The sequence below is a fragment of the Hemiscyllium ocellatum genome, chromosome 28 (assembly GCF_020745735.1).
Source record: "Hemiscyllium ocellatum isolate sHemOce1 chromosome 28, sHemOce1.pat.X.cur, whole genome shotgun sequence".
Lineage (NCBI taxonomy): Eukaryota > Metazoa > Chordata > Chondrichthyes > Orectolobiformes > Hemiscylliidae > Hemiscyllium > Hemiscyllium ocellatum.
Window position 1 is genome coordinate 44,149,404 of NC_083428.1, and position 15,577 is coordinate 44,164,980.

Genomic DNA, 15,577 nt, shown 5'->3' on the forward strand with positions numbered 1-15,577 from the left:
TATTCTAGAAATTTCCCACCTCGATTGAAACAAAGTCCGGAGAGGACAAACATAAATTGCTGGAAAAACCGGTCTGGCAGCAGAGAGAAAGCAGAGTTAACTTTTTGGGTCCAATGAACCTTCTGCAGGAAAGGTCATTTCAGGACATGGAGAAAGTGAGGACTGCAGATGCTGGAGATCAGAGCTGAAAATGTGTTGCTGGAAAAGCGCAGCAGGTCAGGCAGCATCCAAAGAGCAGGAGAATCGACGTTTCGGGCATGAAGAAGGGCTCATGCCCGAAACATCGATTCTCCTGCTCTTTGGATGCTGCCTGACCTGCTGCGCTTGTCCAGCAACACATTTTCAGCATTTCAGGACATGACCTGGATTACGTTCTGTCTGTTAGGATATATGTTAGGATAAATAGCATGGTGGCTCAGTGGTTAGCACTGCTGCCTCACAGCACCAGGGTCCCAGGTTCGATTCCAACCTTAGGCGACTGTGTGGAGTTTGCACGTTCTCCCCGTGTCTGCGTGGGTTTCCTCCGGGTGCTCCGGTTTCCTCCCACAGTCCAAAGATGTGCAGGTTAGGTGAATTGGCCATGTTAAATTGCCCATAGTGTTAGGTGCATTAGTCAAAGGGAAAAGGGCTTTGGGTAGGTTGCTCTTTGACGAGTCGGTGTAGACTTGTTGGGCCAAAGGGACTGTTTTCACACTGTAGGGAATCTAATCATAAAAAATAAGGAATCTCATCTCTCTATATGGTTTGATCTGTCCCCCTCAGGTAAATGTCCGTATCCAGTACATTGCTCTGCAATGTGTCTGATGTGCCTTCCAGTGAATAGTTTTTGAAAGTTACTATGATTATCTCTTGATTTGTGAATGTTCCATTAACACATTCTCTCCAGGCCTATATGAATTATCGCAGGAAGAGCACAGTTGGTTGGTCGATTGGGAATGTGCTGCTAGATTTCACTGGAGGAAGTTTCAGCATTGTACAGATGTTCTTACAGTCTTATAACAATGGTAATGACTGATTTTTATCTGGATTGAAATGTTCACTCTGGAATGACTGAAGTTGTAAATGGCTGTGTTGATTATGTGTACAGGGATCAGAGACCCCTGCATTCTGTTTCTCATGTTCCCATCTCCACTCGGCACCATGGCTGCATACAAATGCTTTCCAGTTACCAGCTATCTAGCTATGCTGCATTCCTCTGCCATTTTTTCTCTGCAAATACTTATCCAATTTATTTTTAAATCTTGTAATGAAACTGTTTTCACCACCTTTGTAAGCCAGTGCATTACAGATCACAACTCACTCGTTTAAAAAGTTACTTCACCTTCCCTCTAGTTTTTTAGGTGATTACCTTAAATCATTATCTCATTTTATCCTATCAAAACCCATCATGATTTTAAACACCTTGGTTGAATCTCCCCTTAGGAGGAGAAAGTGAGGTCTGCAGATGCTAGAGATCAGAGCTGAAAATGTGTTGCTGGAAAAGCGCAGCAGGTCAGGCAGCATCCAAGGAACAGGAAATTCGACGTTTCGGGCAATTCCTGATGATGGGCTTATGCCCGAAACGTCGAATTTCCTGTTCCTTGGATGCTGCCTGACCTCCTGCGCTTTTCCAGCAACACATTTTCAGCTTGATTCTCCCCTTAATCTTCCTGCTGTAAGGAGAACCGTTAGAGTTTCACGAATCTTTCGACTAAATTGAAGTTGCTTATTGTTAGACCCATTCTAGTAAACTTGCTCTTGGTGACTTTGTAAGTGTGTTTGTTTGCTCCACAGACTGTGTAGTCAAGGCAACTGTCACCACACCTGTGAAACAAGGGCTCCCAATTGCCAAATATTACATCACAGGTTAGAAAGGTCATTAGAAAAAACTAGCACTTTACACAATAGGGATGTATCTTGGTTAGGTGACACAATATTGTGTGCAATTCTAATTGTCATGTTATAAATAGGTTATCAAGGCATTGGAGAGGGTGCAGAGAAGATTTACAAGTATTACAGACAGTATGTGTGGGTTTACATATGGGAAAGACCAGGTTCCTTCTCTGAAAGAAAGTTGTGGGTGACTCAATAGAAGGATTTAACATTGAAAGGTGTTGAGTGGATGCAGAGAATATTCCCTTTGATAGGAAGACTCATCAATATAGGATCAAATTTCTTGGTGACAATTGAGAACTCAGAAGAAACTTCTCTACTGTAAGAGGAGAGGATGTGGGAGTGATTGAATTCATTTAAGAATACATTAGGAAATAGTAATAGGAGTAAGCTGTTCAGACTGTCAAACCTGCTTTACAATTCAATCGGATCATGTCTGATCTGACATTTTACACGTACACTTTTCTGTGTTTTTCCCAAATCCCTTGATATTCCCCTATTGATCATAAATAAACACAGATTCTGCCCCCGAAGCTCTTTGTCACAAGGACTTCCAAAGACACACAGCCCTCAGTAGAAATTCAAATCATCTCAATCCTAAATTGATGCCCCTTTTTTCTTAGACTATGCCTTCTGGTCCTAGATTCTCCCATGAGGAGAAATATTTACCCTGTCAAGCCCTTTATGAATCCTATATATTTCAAAAGACCACCTCCCCTCTTCTAGATTTCAGTGAGTTGAGTTCCAACCTGTTTAGTCTTTGCTCATAAGGCAATACCTCCATACTGGGCATCATCCCTGTGACCCTTCTCAGAACGGCATCCAATCAAATAATACATTTCCTTAAGGGGACTAAAACTGCTCTCAGTACTCACAGAAGGAAATTCTAGGCCAGTTTTGGGCTAAATTTTAGAGTCCATTATTAAGGATGAGATTGTGGAGTCAGCAGTACTTCATCAAGGAATGTCACGTGTGACAAATCTGTTAGAATTCTTTGCAGTGGTAATGAGCAAATTACTGGACAGCCAGTGGATGGAAGGCCTTTGGCAAGGTGCTGCACAAGAAACTGGTACATAAGATAAGAACCCATAATGTTAGGTGCAAGATACTGGCATGGAGAGAGGATTGGCTGACTGGTAGAAGGCAGAGTGGGGATAAGGGGGTCTTTTTCAAAATGGAGTTCTGCAGGATACATTTCCCTTTTTTCTTGGGATGAATTTCTGCTGTGCCTCCAGAATTATCCCAGAAACCCCTGCCATCGTTATTGCTATGTTCCTCTTCCAATGAACTCCGGCTAGATGCTCCCCTTTCTCTTTGTAATTATCTTTATTCAAAGGCAATACTATTACATCCTTTTCCAGCTTCTCCCCCTCAAACTGCAGGATGGATATCATATTGTGATCACAGTACACTGGGGGGTTAGAGTCGGACAGTACAGAAATTTCAACCCTTAGGTCCAACTTGTCTCTGCCAGCCAAGCTCCCATGATTTTCGTTTGGCCCATATCACACTAAATACTTTAGATTGCCTCTTGGAGAAAGATTTAAAAGGGACGTAAGGGACGTAGAGGCTGATGTTCACAGGGAATGAACTGCTAGAGTAAGTGCTGGAAGCTGGTACAATTACAACATTTAAAAGGCACCTGGATGGGTATACAAATACGAAGGGTTAAAAGGAATTTGGGCCAAGTGCTGGCCAATGGGGCTAGATTTATTTAGGATGTGTGGACACGTTGGACTGATGGGTATGTTTCCTTGCTGGGCAAAAGTGAGGACTGCAGATGCTAGAGATCAGAGGAGAGAGTGTAGTACTGGAAAAGCACGGCAGGTCAGGCAGCATCCGAGGAGCAGGAGCGTCCACGTCTATGGCAAAAGCCCTTCATCATCATTCCTGATGAAGGGTTTTTGCCCGAAACGTCGACTCTCTTGGTCCTCAGATGCTGCCTGACCTGCTGTGCTTTTCCAGCACTACACTCTTGACTCTTGCTGTACAATTCTATGACACCTTAAAAATAAACTCCCGAGTTTTTAACTTGCCCTTAACCTCCAACACCGCAGTTAAATAAGTCCCAGCCTCTTCCTGTAACTCAAACTCTTTTGTCCTGGCAACATCCTGGTAAATCTTTCCTTGAACCCTCTCCAATTTAATAACCACCTTACTCTGAGGGTGACCAGAGGTGTACACAGTACTCTAAAAGTGGCCTTACCAATGTCCTGTACAACCTCAACACAATGTCCCAACTCCTTTACTTAAAGGCCGAGGCAATGAAAGCAAGTGCGGGTCTTAACCACCCTGTTCTACCTGTGATGCAACTTTCAAAGACCTATGTACCTGAACCCTAGGTCTCTGCTTGATAACACTACCCAGGAGTCTACCATTAACTGCATAAGTCCTGCCTTTGTTCATGTTACCAAAATGCAATATCTCTCATTTACCCAAATTAAAAACACAACATCAAAGGGTTTATTCACCTTAAACTCCCTAATCAAGTCTGTCTCATTACACATCACGAAATCCAGAATTGCTGTTCCCTAGTGAGCTCTACTATAAGCTGCTTCAAAAAAAAAGTCTTGTAGACATTCTATCATTTCCTTTACTTGGGAGCTGCTACCAACTTGATTTTCCCTGTCCACTCGCCTATTGAAGTTGCCTGTGATTTGTGCAATAGTGTCTTTCTGATATCTTTTCTATCCGCTGATTTATTTTCTGCTCTGTTCTTACAGCTGCCTGTACACAACTCCCATCAATGTCTTTTTATTCCCTTTGTAGTTCCTCAACTCTGCCCAAACAGAATCTGTCTTCTGACTCTGCCAACAGGGCTAGCATGCCAAATGGCATAAGCAGCCAGTGAAAGACACAGCTAAGTGATCCCAAGACCAATGGATCAGATCTAAGGTCTGTAATCCTGCCACATCCAGTCATGAATGGTGGTGGGTAATTTAAACAACTCGCTTCCACAGATCCTCAATGGAAGAACCCAACACAAGTGCAAAAGACAAGGCTGAAGCGTTTGCAACAATCTTCAGTCAGAAGTGCCAAGTGGATGATCCATCTCACACTCCTCCAGTAGTCTCCCTTATGACAAATACCAGTCTTCAGCCAATTTGATTCTTTCCACATGATATCAAAAAAACTGCTGCAAAATAGAAGCTGTCTGAGCCACACTATTCTAGAACAGTTACGATACTGGTATTTATGTGGAATATTGCCAAGGCATGTCCTGTACACAAAGCAGGTCAAGTCCAACCCCGTCAATGACCACCCATCCATCTACTCTCATCAGTAAAGTAATGGAAGGGATCATCAACAGCACTATCAAGCAGCCCCTGCTCAGCAATAACCTGCTCACTGACACTGGGTTCCAGAAGAGTCCCTCAGCTCCTGACCTCTTTATAATCTTAGTTCAAAATGGACAAAAGAGCTGGATTCCAAAAGTGGACCACCCTTGACATCATGGCCACACTCAGCCAAGTGTGGCATCAAGGAGCCCGTGCAAAACAAATCAAAGGTTATCTATGTGCAAATTCTCTCCACTGGTTAGACCATACCTGACACATAGGAAGATGGTTGTGTTTGTGGACGGTCAGTCATCTCCGCTCCAGAACATCTCTGCAGACGTTTCTCAGGGTAATGTCCTAGGCCCAATCATCTCCAGCTGCTTCATCGTAAGATCAGATGCGAGGATGGTCACTGATGATTATACAATGTTTAGCGCCACTCGTGACACCTTAAACATTGAAGCAGCCTACCTTCTGATGCAATAAGGTTGGGACAATATCCAGACTTAGACTGGCAAGTGGCAAGTAACATTTGCACAAATGCCAGACAACCTCCAACGAGATGATCTAATCATTGCCCCATCACTAAATTGAAAAATGTGTTGCTGGAAAAGCGCAGCAGGTCAGGCTGCATCCAAGGAGCAGGCAAATCGACATTTCGGGTTATTGCCCCACTGTCAACATCCTTGGGGTTCCCATTGACCAGAAATGGAACTGGACTCTCCTCCTTGTGACTACAAGAGCAGGTCAGAAGCTAAGAATAATGCAGTTTAATTCACTGCCTGACACCCCAAACCTTGTCCACCATCTACAAGTACAAGTCAGGAGTTGGGTGATGGAAAGCTCCCCACTTGCCTGAATGGATGCAGCTCCAACAACACTCAAGATGCTTGACACCATCCAAGGACACAGCAGTCTTCTTGATTCGCACCACACCCACAAACATCCACTCCCCCCACCACCGATGCTCAGTAGCATCAGTGTGTACTATCTACGAGATACACTGCAGAAATTCTCAAAAATTCCTTAGACTTTCCAAACCTATGACCACTTCCATCAAGAAGCACAAGGGCAGTAGATACATGTGAACACCACCTCTGCTTGTTTCCCTCCAAGCCACACTCAATCCTGACATGGAAATATTTTGCCGTTTCTTCATGGCTGCTGGATCAAATTTCTGGAATTCCCTCCCCAACAGCACAGTGGGTCAACCTACAGGGTAACTAGAAATAGGCAATAAATGTTGGCTGGCCAGTGATGTCCAAGTCCCAAAGTGATGATGAAAAAAAAAGCATTTGCTTATCTAATACTACTATAGTGATGTTACATAACCCCTTTCCCATATTCTTTAGTGTTAATGGAATGTTAGAAGTATCATTCACAGTAAAGACAGCAAAATATCTGTTTCACTCCTCTGCCAGTCTGTTCTACATAACTATCTCATCAGATTCATTTCCTAAGGATCTATGTTTGCTTTGAACATTTTTAAACATATTATTAAAGAAACTCACTAAGTTTTTTTTACATTCCTTGGTAGTTTGCCCTCAGTTTTTGTTTTTTTTAGGTCTCCTTTGCTGAATTCTGGTTTTATCACTGACTTTTGTTTCCGTTAATATACTTTTTCTTTCAACTTTATACTGTCCTTAGTTAGCCTTAGCCATGGTTGCTTTATCACTCTCAAAATCTTTCCTTATTAATGGGATATACGTTTGGTGAGAGCTTTATAAACGTTTGTCTTTCTTACTCTCATTCCTGCTAATCTATGAGCCCAATCCACTTTAACTCCATTTCGTTGCTATTCTCTTTTCTTTAAGTTAAACGTTATTGTTTCTGATCCACTCAGTCTGGTAAAATGTAATATTGTTTATGATCACTGTTTGCTGAGGGATCTCTTACTGAGGTGGTTTGTTGTGGCTGCTTCATTACCATTATCAGATCCAAGATAGCATGCTCCTGGCTGGCTGCAGGGCATATTGCTCTTGGAAACTCTCTGTAATGTACTCTCTGAATTAGCTGTTGTAGCGGCCTTTCTGAATTGATCCAGTCAGGAAGATCCAGCCATAGTTATTATTCTGTTCTTTTTACATACTCTGTTAATTTGTTGATTTATATCCTTTCCTACAGTGTGGCTACTGCTGAGAAGTTTATACCTTACTCCAGCTTTCCCTTGCTGTTATTTACCTCCACAAAAATGGACTCTTCGTTATTCAAGCTGAGATAATCTCTCACAACTGTCCTCACTTTGTTTGTTATTAACAGTGTTCCACTTCACCTTTTCCGTTCCTCCTGCCTTTCTGAAAGGTCAAATATCCCTGAATGCTACGCTCCCAGTTAGAGTTGCAGTGTCGTAGAGTCCAACAGCACAGACACATGCCCTTTGGCCCAAGCTGATCCATGCTGACTGAAATGTCCGTCTGCACTAACCCCATGTCCCTGCACTTGGACTATATCCTTCTAAACCTTTCCTATCCATGTATTTATCCAAATGCCTTTTAAATGTTGTTAATATACCCACCTCAATCACTTCTGCAATTCATTCCATATGCATACCATCCTCTGTGTTTAAAAAAAAAAGTTGCCCCTCAGGTTCCCTTTTATTCTTTCCCCTCAAACTGATGTGGCACGGTGGCACAGTGGTTAGCACTGCTGCCTCACAGCGCCAGAGACCCGGGTTCAATTGCCATCTCGGGCGACTGACTGTGTGGAGTTTGCACGTTCTCCCCGTGTCTGCGTGGGTTTCCTCCGGGTGCTCCGGTTTCCTCCCACAGTCACAAAGATGTGCAGGTTAGGTGAATTGGCCAAGCTAAATTGCCCGTAGTGTTAGGTAAGGGGTAAATGTAGGGGTATGGGTGAGTTGTGCTTCGGCGGGTCGGTGTGGACTTATTGGGCCAAAGGGCCTGTTTCCACACTGTAAGTAATCTAAGATAATCTAATGCCCTCTAGTCCTTGATTCTCAACCCCGGGAAAAATACTGAGTGCATTCACCCTATCCATGCCTCTCATGATCTTATACATTTCTATAAGGTCCTGCCCTCGGTATCCTATGCTCTAAAGAAAAACATCCTACCTTGTCCAATCTCTTCCAAAAGCTCAGACCTTGAGTCCTGGCAACATCCTTGTAAATTTCTTCTGCACTCTTTCCAGTTTAATAGCACCCTATAGCAAGGTGACCAAAATGGAACACACTATTCCAAGTGCAGCCTCACCAATGTCCTGTACAACTACAATATAACTTCACAACTTCCATACTCAATGCCCTGACTGATGAAGACCAATGTAACAAAAGCCTCCTTCATTGCCCTGTCTATCTGTGACTCCACTTACAGAGAACCATGCATCTGAACACCATGGTCTGTTTCACTGCCCTCCTTAAGGCCTTGCCATTCATCATGAAACTTCTGCCTTGATTTGATTTTCCAAAATGTAAGACCTCGCACTTATTGATATTAAACTCCATTTGCCATTTCTTGGCCCACGTCCCAGCTGATCAAGATCCTGCTGCACTTTCTGATAACCTTTCTTACTATCCACGATATCTCCTATTTTATCTGCAAACTTGCTAATCATGCCTTGTACATTCTCATCCAAATATTTGACATAGATAGCTAACAGTAATGAGCCCAGCACCAACCTCTGCAGTTCTCTGCTAACCACAGGCCTCCAGTCCAACAAGAATTCTTCCGCTATTACCCTCTGCTTCCTATCACCAAGCCAATTGTGTATCCAATTTGCCAGCTCCCCTGGATTCCATGCAATCTATCCTTCCAGAACAGCCTACCATGTGAAACCTTATCAAAGTCCTTATTAAACTCCATGTAGACTACGTCTACTGCCCTGCCCTCATCAACCTTTCTGGTCACTTCATCAAAAAACTAACAAATTTGTGAGGTATGATCTCGCATGCACAAAGCCATGCTGCCTACTCCTAATCAAACCCTGGCTTTCCAAATGCATGTATACCTTATCTCAGAATCTTCTCAAGTAATTTACCTTGCACAGATGTTAGGCTATAATTCCCAGGTTTTGTCTTTGCAGCTCTCCTTAAATAAGGACACATCATCCCCTCCCCTCCAATCATCTGGGACCTTACCTGTGACTAATGATAAGACCATAAGACACAGTAGTGGACGTAAGGCCATTCAGCCCATCGAGTCCACCCCGCCATTCAATCATGGCTGATGGGCATTTCAAGTAAAAAATGAGGTCTGCAGATGCTGGAGATCACAGCTGCAAATGTGTTGCTGGTCAAAGCACAGCAGGCCAGGCAGCATCTCAGGAATAGAGAATTCGACGTTTCGAGCATAAGCCCTTCATCAGGAATAAGAGAGAGAGAGCCAAGCAGGCTGAGATAAAAGGTAGGGAGGAGGGACTAGGGGGAGGGGCGATGGAGGTGGGATAGGTGGAAGGAGGTCAAGGTGAGGGTGATAGGCCGGAGTGGGGTGGGGGCGGAGAGGTCAGGAAGAGGATTGCAGGTTAGGAGGGCGGTGCTGAGTTGAGGGAACCGACTGAGACAAGGTGGGGGGAGGGGAAATGAGGAAGCTGGAGAAATCTGAATTCATACCTTGTGGTTGGAGGGTTCCCTCAACTCAGCACCGCCCTCCTAACCTGCAATCCTCTTCCTGACCTCTCCGCCCCCACCCAACTCCAGCCTATCACCCTCACCTTGACCTCCTTCCACCTATCCCACCTCCATCGCCCCTCCCCCTAGTCCCTCCTCCCTACCTTTTATCTTAGCCTGCTTGGCTCTCTCTCTCTTATTCCTGATGAAGGGCTTATGCTCGAAACGTCGAATTCTCTATTCCTGAGATGCTGCCTGACCTGCTGTGCTTTGACCAGCAACACATTTGCAGCTGATGGGCATTTCAACTCCGCTTACCAGCATTCTCCCCGTAGCCCTTAATTCCTTGTGACATCAAGAATTTATCAATCTCTGCCTTGAAGACATTTAGCGTCCCGGCCTCCACTGCAGTCCGCAGCAATGAATTCCACAGGCCCACCACTCTGTCTGAAGAAATGTCTCCGCATTTCTGTTCTGAATTGACCCCCTCTAATTCTAAGGCTGTGTCCACAGGTCCTAGTCTCCTCGCCTAATGGAAACAATTTTCTAGCGTCCACCCTTTCCAAGCCATGTATTATCTTGTAAGTTTCTATTAAATCTCCCCTTAATCTTCTAAACTCCAATGAATACAATCCCAGGATCCTCAGCCATTCCTCGTATGTTAGACCAACCATTCCAGAGATCATCCGTGTGAATCTCCGCTGGACACGCTCCAGTGCCAGTATGCCCTTCCTGAGGTGTAGGGACCACAACTGGACACTACTCCAAATGGGGCCTAACGAGAACTTTATAAAGTCTCAGTAGCACAACGGTGCTTTTATATTCCAACCCAAATGATGATGCAAAAATATCAGCCAGGCCCCTTGTAATTTCTTATCTAGCCTCTTGCAGTGTTCTTGGACATATCTGGTCAGGTCCAAGAGATTTATCCACCTTCATATCTTCTAATACACCCAAAACTACCATTACTGTGATATGGACTATCCCCAAGATATGACCACGAGCTATCCCAAGCCTTCATATCTATCTTCACGGTAAAGACAGGAGAAATATTCATTGAGGGTCTCACTTATCTCCTGTGGCTCTACACATACCTGTCCACTTTGGTCCTTGAGGGCTCCTGTTCTCTGTCTGGTTATTCTGATCTCTTTATAACCACGTCTCTGTAGTGGCTATGAAATCGTATCCATTAGGTCAATTTGCACCATCAGTTTATCTCCCTTTATTCTGAACGTATATGAAGGTACAAAGTAAAACCTCTCTCAGTTTGCATTTTTGCCATTTTGAATCATTTAACTAAGTAATGTGGTCCCATTTGCCTCTTGCCATTGTCTATTACCCTGTCTATCGTTCTTACATTTTGCTGTTCTTTCATTTCTTACCATCCTTGTTTCTCTTCACCTTGTCAGCTTCCTTCAGTTCCCAACCCCCTCTGCCATTCCAGCTTAACTATGCCCCAACCACACAAGCAGATACTTGCTCTAGGGTATCGGTCCTGATCCTGCCCAAGTGTAACCAGTCCAGTTTATACTGGTCCCACCTCCCCCATAACCAGTCCCAGTGCCCCTGGAATCTGAGGCTCTCCCCATGGACCACCTTTCCAGCCACTGATATATATTTAACTGATATATTAGTTTAGATTCCCTCCAGTGTGGAAACAGGCACCTCAGCACAATAAGTCCACACCGACCCTCCAAAGAGCAACCCACCCAGACCCAGTTCCCGCTGACTAATGCACCTAACACTATGGGCAATTTAGCACAGCCAATTCACCCGACCTGCACATCTTTGGACTGTGGGAGGAACCCGGAGGAAACCCACGCTGACATGGGGAGATTGTGCAAACTCCACACACAGTCACCCAAGGTGGGAATTGAACCCAGGACTGTGGTGCTGTGAGGCTATTTCTGCTCTGACTAATTAGCAGCACTGATAATAATCCTGAGACCACTACCTTTTTGAGGTACTACTTTTCAACTTGCTTCCCAATTCCCCATGTTCTACTTCTAGGACCTCATCCTTTGTCATTGGTGCCAATGTGCTCCATATCCATTGGCTCTTCCTTCTCCCACCCCGGAATATTCTGTAGCCAGTATTCTGGAGTTTTATTTGCAGCTACAAAGATATCCCTCTTGCAACTGAATCTTCTAGTACTTTGAATTCCCACACTTTGTGTTCCTATCCTGTGCAGCAGAGCCAACTGTGGTACAATGAATTTAACTATTAAATTCATGAGGAAAGATGGGAGGAGATCCAAGTGCAATATAAACACTGGCATAAATTGTTTGGGTCGAATGGTCAGTTTCTATGCTGTAAACCTGTGATCTGTTTTCCTCAAACTCATGTCAGCCCTAATAGTCTTGCTGCTTTTCTTCACTTCCTCTCCTTTTCTTGAATCAGTGTGGTATTTGTTACTTCCAAACTATTGCTCTAGAATTTCTGAAATATGGGAAAATCATGACTACTCCTCCATTACCCTTGAAGCTATCTTTTAATGAACTCTAGAATATAGACCTTCATGTCTTATGGAGTTGCCAGATTTTAGTCTCCAGTTTCTCCAATACATTTTCTGATACTAATCACCTGAATTCCCTTACTCTCATTAGTTGCTTTATTGCCCTCTTGTTTTGGTATATAACTCACCTCTTTTACAGTGATTACAGACACATAAACCTTCTCATTTTCTGCCAGTTCTTCATTCTCGTAAGATCTCCGATGTTTGCAAAGGAAAGAACAACATTTACTTTCTACTCAAGTAACTCTACATTTTGTATAAATATAATGGATCTTATCTAAATTCCAGGAACAATCTATGTTAACATTGCTCGCTAGTTTGCCTATTTTATTTTTTTCACTCGAGGTTAGACATCTTGAGGCTAGATGCTACGCTACTGTTTATATACAGCTCTGGTTACGCATTATTGTTCATTTCTTCATGAGATATCATCCATTGCCAACTCCCATTGAAAAGATGTGGCAAGAAATCTCATGTTAGACACTTCAACTCAGGAAAGGTACACTGGGCTTGGAGATTGCTGTATCTTCATGAGGTGTTGCAGCCAAAAAGGTTCATGTAGACTGGGCTTGTCTTTCTTTTGAATAATGGTGATCTGATCAATGTGGTGAGGATTTTTAAAGAATTTAAAAGTTGAGATGGAAAGTATATATCTGATGAGGGAGTCCAGAGTAAGGGGAATTAACTTTAAAATTAGAGCCAGACTCTTCAAAAAAAATCTTCACCATAGGGTAGTGGAAATCTGAAACTCTCTCCTAAAAGCTGCTGCTAAATGGTCCATAATCTCAAATATTAAACCAGATTAATAAGTGTAAAGTAATTATATTAAGGATTCAGGAACAAAACTTTGATGCAGCCAACCCTGATGTCATTGAACAGACCTGAGTTGCTAAATGGCCTGCATTCTGAAAACTTCTCCGGCCTCTCAGCAGAGAAGGTTTCTGTCCATTTTAACACACTTTCCAAGTCCTGGCTTTGGACAAATTGCTGTAGTATGTTGTAAGCTTTTATTAATAGCACTATGTCTCCGTCTCTTGTACAAAGAGTTGGAGTCTTGGCAATTGTTGCTTCAACTTTATTAAAGTGTTAATTGCTGCACAGCCTGAGGAATTTTAAGTGGTGTTGCTCATTTGGAACCTGCTGGCTGGCTTACCACAATAATGAGGGACAGTGTCACAGTTTTATTACTGGACTAATGCTCTCAACTGAGTTAAAATATTACTGGTTTCAAATCAAAAATCACAATACCAGGTTATAGTCCAACAGATTTATTTGGACACACTAACTTTCAGAGCACCACTCTTTTGTCAGGTGATTGTGGAGCAGAATTATAAGACTTTATAGCAACAGGACTCCAGTGTCATGGAATGTAATATTAAGCTAATTTAGCTTCAGTCTTTCATCTTTTAGAATGGTCATGTTGGTGTCGGTTCGTTTCCATGTTGTCTGTGAATTTTAACCTGGGTTCCCCCCAAACCCAGTCCAACACCAGCACCTCCAAATCATGATTTCAAATTATTTTCTTTAAATTTGGAATTAAAAGCTGGACTCAATAAAAATGGCCATGAAGCTATTGTTGAAAAATCCAATTTCTGCTGACTGGCGGCGGTCTGTGCTTCGACAGTGCATGAGATCACATCTGTTCAAGCCTGAAATCATAACTGTTTGGTGAACAAGTGTTTAATTTGTTTTGCAGATGAATGGCTGCTGATTTTTGGAGACCCAACAAAGTTTGGCCTTGGATTGTTCTCTGTTATATTTGACATTTTCTTCATTGTACAGCATTATTGTTTGTACAGACAGAAGTCTGACTACAGGCCAATCGACACAGATAACTGAGATTATTTCTGCACAATACATCCAAACTCTGAAAGTTATTCAAGGGGAATTTCTGACATCATGCAAGATCATCAAAAGCAATCGTACTTGAAAAAACATTAACTGCATCATTTGGTAAAATCAAGGTGCTGAAAATAGAAAGTTAAAAATCGCACAACACCGGGTTATAGTCCAACAGGTTTAATTGGAAGCACTAGCTTTCGGAGCAACGCTTCTTCATCAGGTGATTGTGGAGGACACAATTGTAAGGCACAAAATTTATAGCAAAAGTTTACAGTGTGATGTAACAAACTATACCTTGAAAAATACCTTGATTGTCTGTTGAGTCTTTCATCTGTTCGAATACTCAAAGACTCAACAGACAATCAAGGTATTTTTCTATAAATTCTGTGCCTTACAATTGTGTCCTCCACAATCACCTGATGAAGGAGTGGCGCTCCGAAAGCTACTGCTTCCAATTAAACCTGTTGGACTATAACCTGGTGTTATGATTTTTAACTTTGTCCACCCCAGTCCAACACTAGCATCTCCAAATCATGCTTAAAATAGAAGACATGGTATATTCTATTCCAATCACACGCACTGAAGGCTTCCAGTGTTACAAAGCTTCAGTTTCTCCATTGGAAGCAGTTGCTTTTCATTCCAACAATCTTTCTATTGCGTCACTCCCATGTCTAGTCCAGGATTCATCACTGGTGCAAGAAGAAAGGTCATATCCCATCCTGCTCTGACCCATTAAAACTTAGGAGAATGATTTCAAAATAGAAATGTAATCTGTTCAGAGAATAAGCAAGCCCTCTCTGGAGGATGTAATGAAAGGTCATCAATCTGAAACATCAAGTCAGTTTCTCTCTCGATAGATGCTGTTTCATCTGAACATTTGCAGCATTTTCATTTTGTTTGTATTTATTGGAGGGATTTCCCCTCTCTGTTTGTGTTGTTAGCAGGGACGGCGAAAAGGCTTCTAGGGTTACAATGTGTTGATACATTCATGGAGTCATCAAATTGTTACAGCATGAGGCCATTCAGTCTATTCTGTTGTTGCTGACTCTATGAAAGAGCAATTCATGTCTTTTCTGCTTTGAGCTGCATTTTGTTTTCCCTTTTCAGTTAATTATCGAATTTCCTTTTGAAAGTTGCAATTGGCCCTGCCTCTACCAAGTGCACAGGCAATGCCTTCCAGGTGCTGGTCAGTTATTGGATGAGAACCATTCCTAATGTCCCTATTCATTTTGCCAATTATCTTTACTGTGGGTCCTCTGATGTTTGATCTTTACACCAATAGGACCAGCTTCTCTCTCAGTATTGTGTACACAATAAAATAAAACATGCTAGAGATCTGAAAAAAAAACAAAAACAAACTCTTGGAAAAACTGACTAGGTCTGGCAGCATCTGTGGAGAGAAAGCAGGAGTGAGTATTTTGAGTCAGAATTGATAGCTAGCAAAAGGTTGTCCTCAACATCGAGTTTTAACAATCCCACAGGGCGAATACCCCTTATCTATTATCTGCCCCT

At 42.7% G+C, this 15,577-nt stretch overlaps 1 protein-coding gene across 6 annotated transcripts in view; it reads left to right on the plus strand.

Moving 5' to 3' along the window:
- LOC132829077 (cystinosin-like) overlaps positions 1-14,392 on the plus strand; it is a 72,558-nt gene extending 58,166 nt beyond the window's left edge. For 5 of the 6 annotated variants that reach the window (XM_060846378.1, XM_060846377.1, XM_060846381.1 and 2 more), the window contains 2 exons: positions 887-1,004; positions 13,920-14,392. In XM_060846378.1, the coding sequence (XP_060702361.1) occupies positions 887-1,004; positions 13,920-14,062 (261 nt within the window). In that variant the 3' untranslated portion in view covers positions 14,063-14,392. Of the gene's footprint in view, positions 1-886; positions 1,005-4,641; positions 4,768-13,919 lie in introns of all 6 variants that reach the window. The other variant, XR_009646199.1, reaches the window with a different exon arrangement.
- Positions 14,393-15,577: the final 1,185 nt, after the last annotated feature.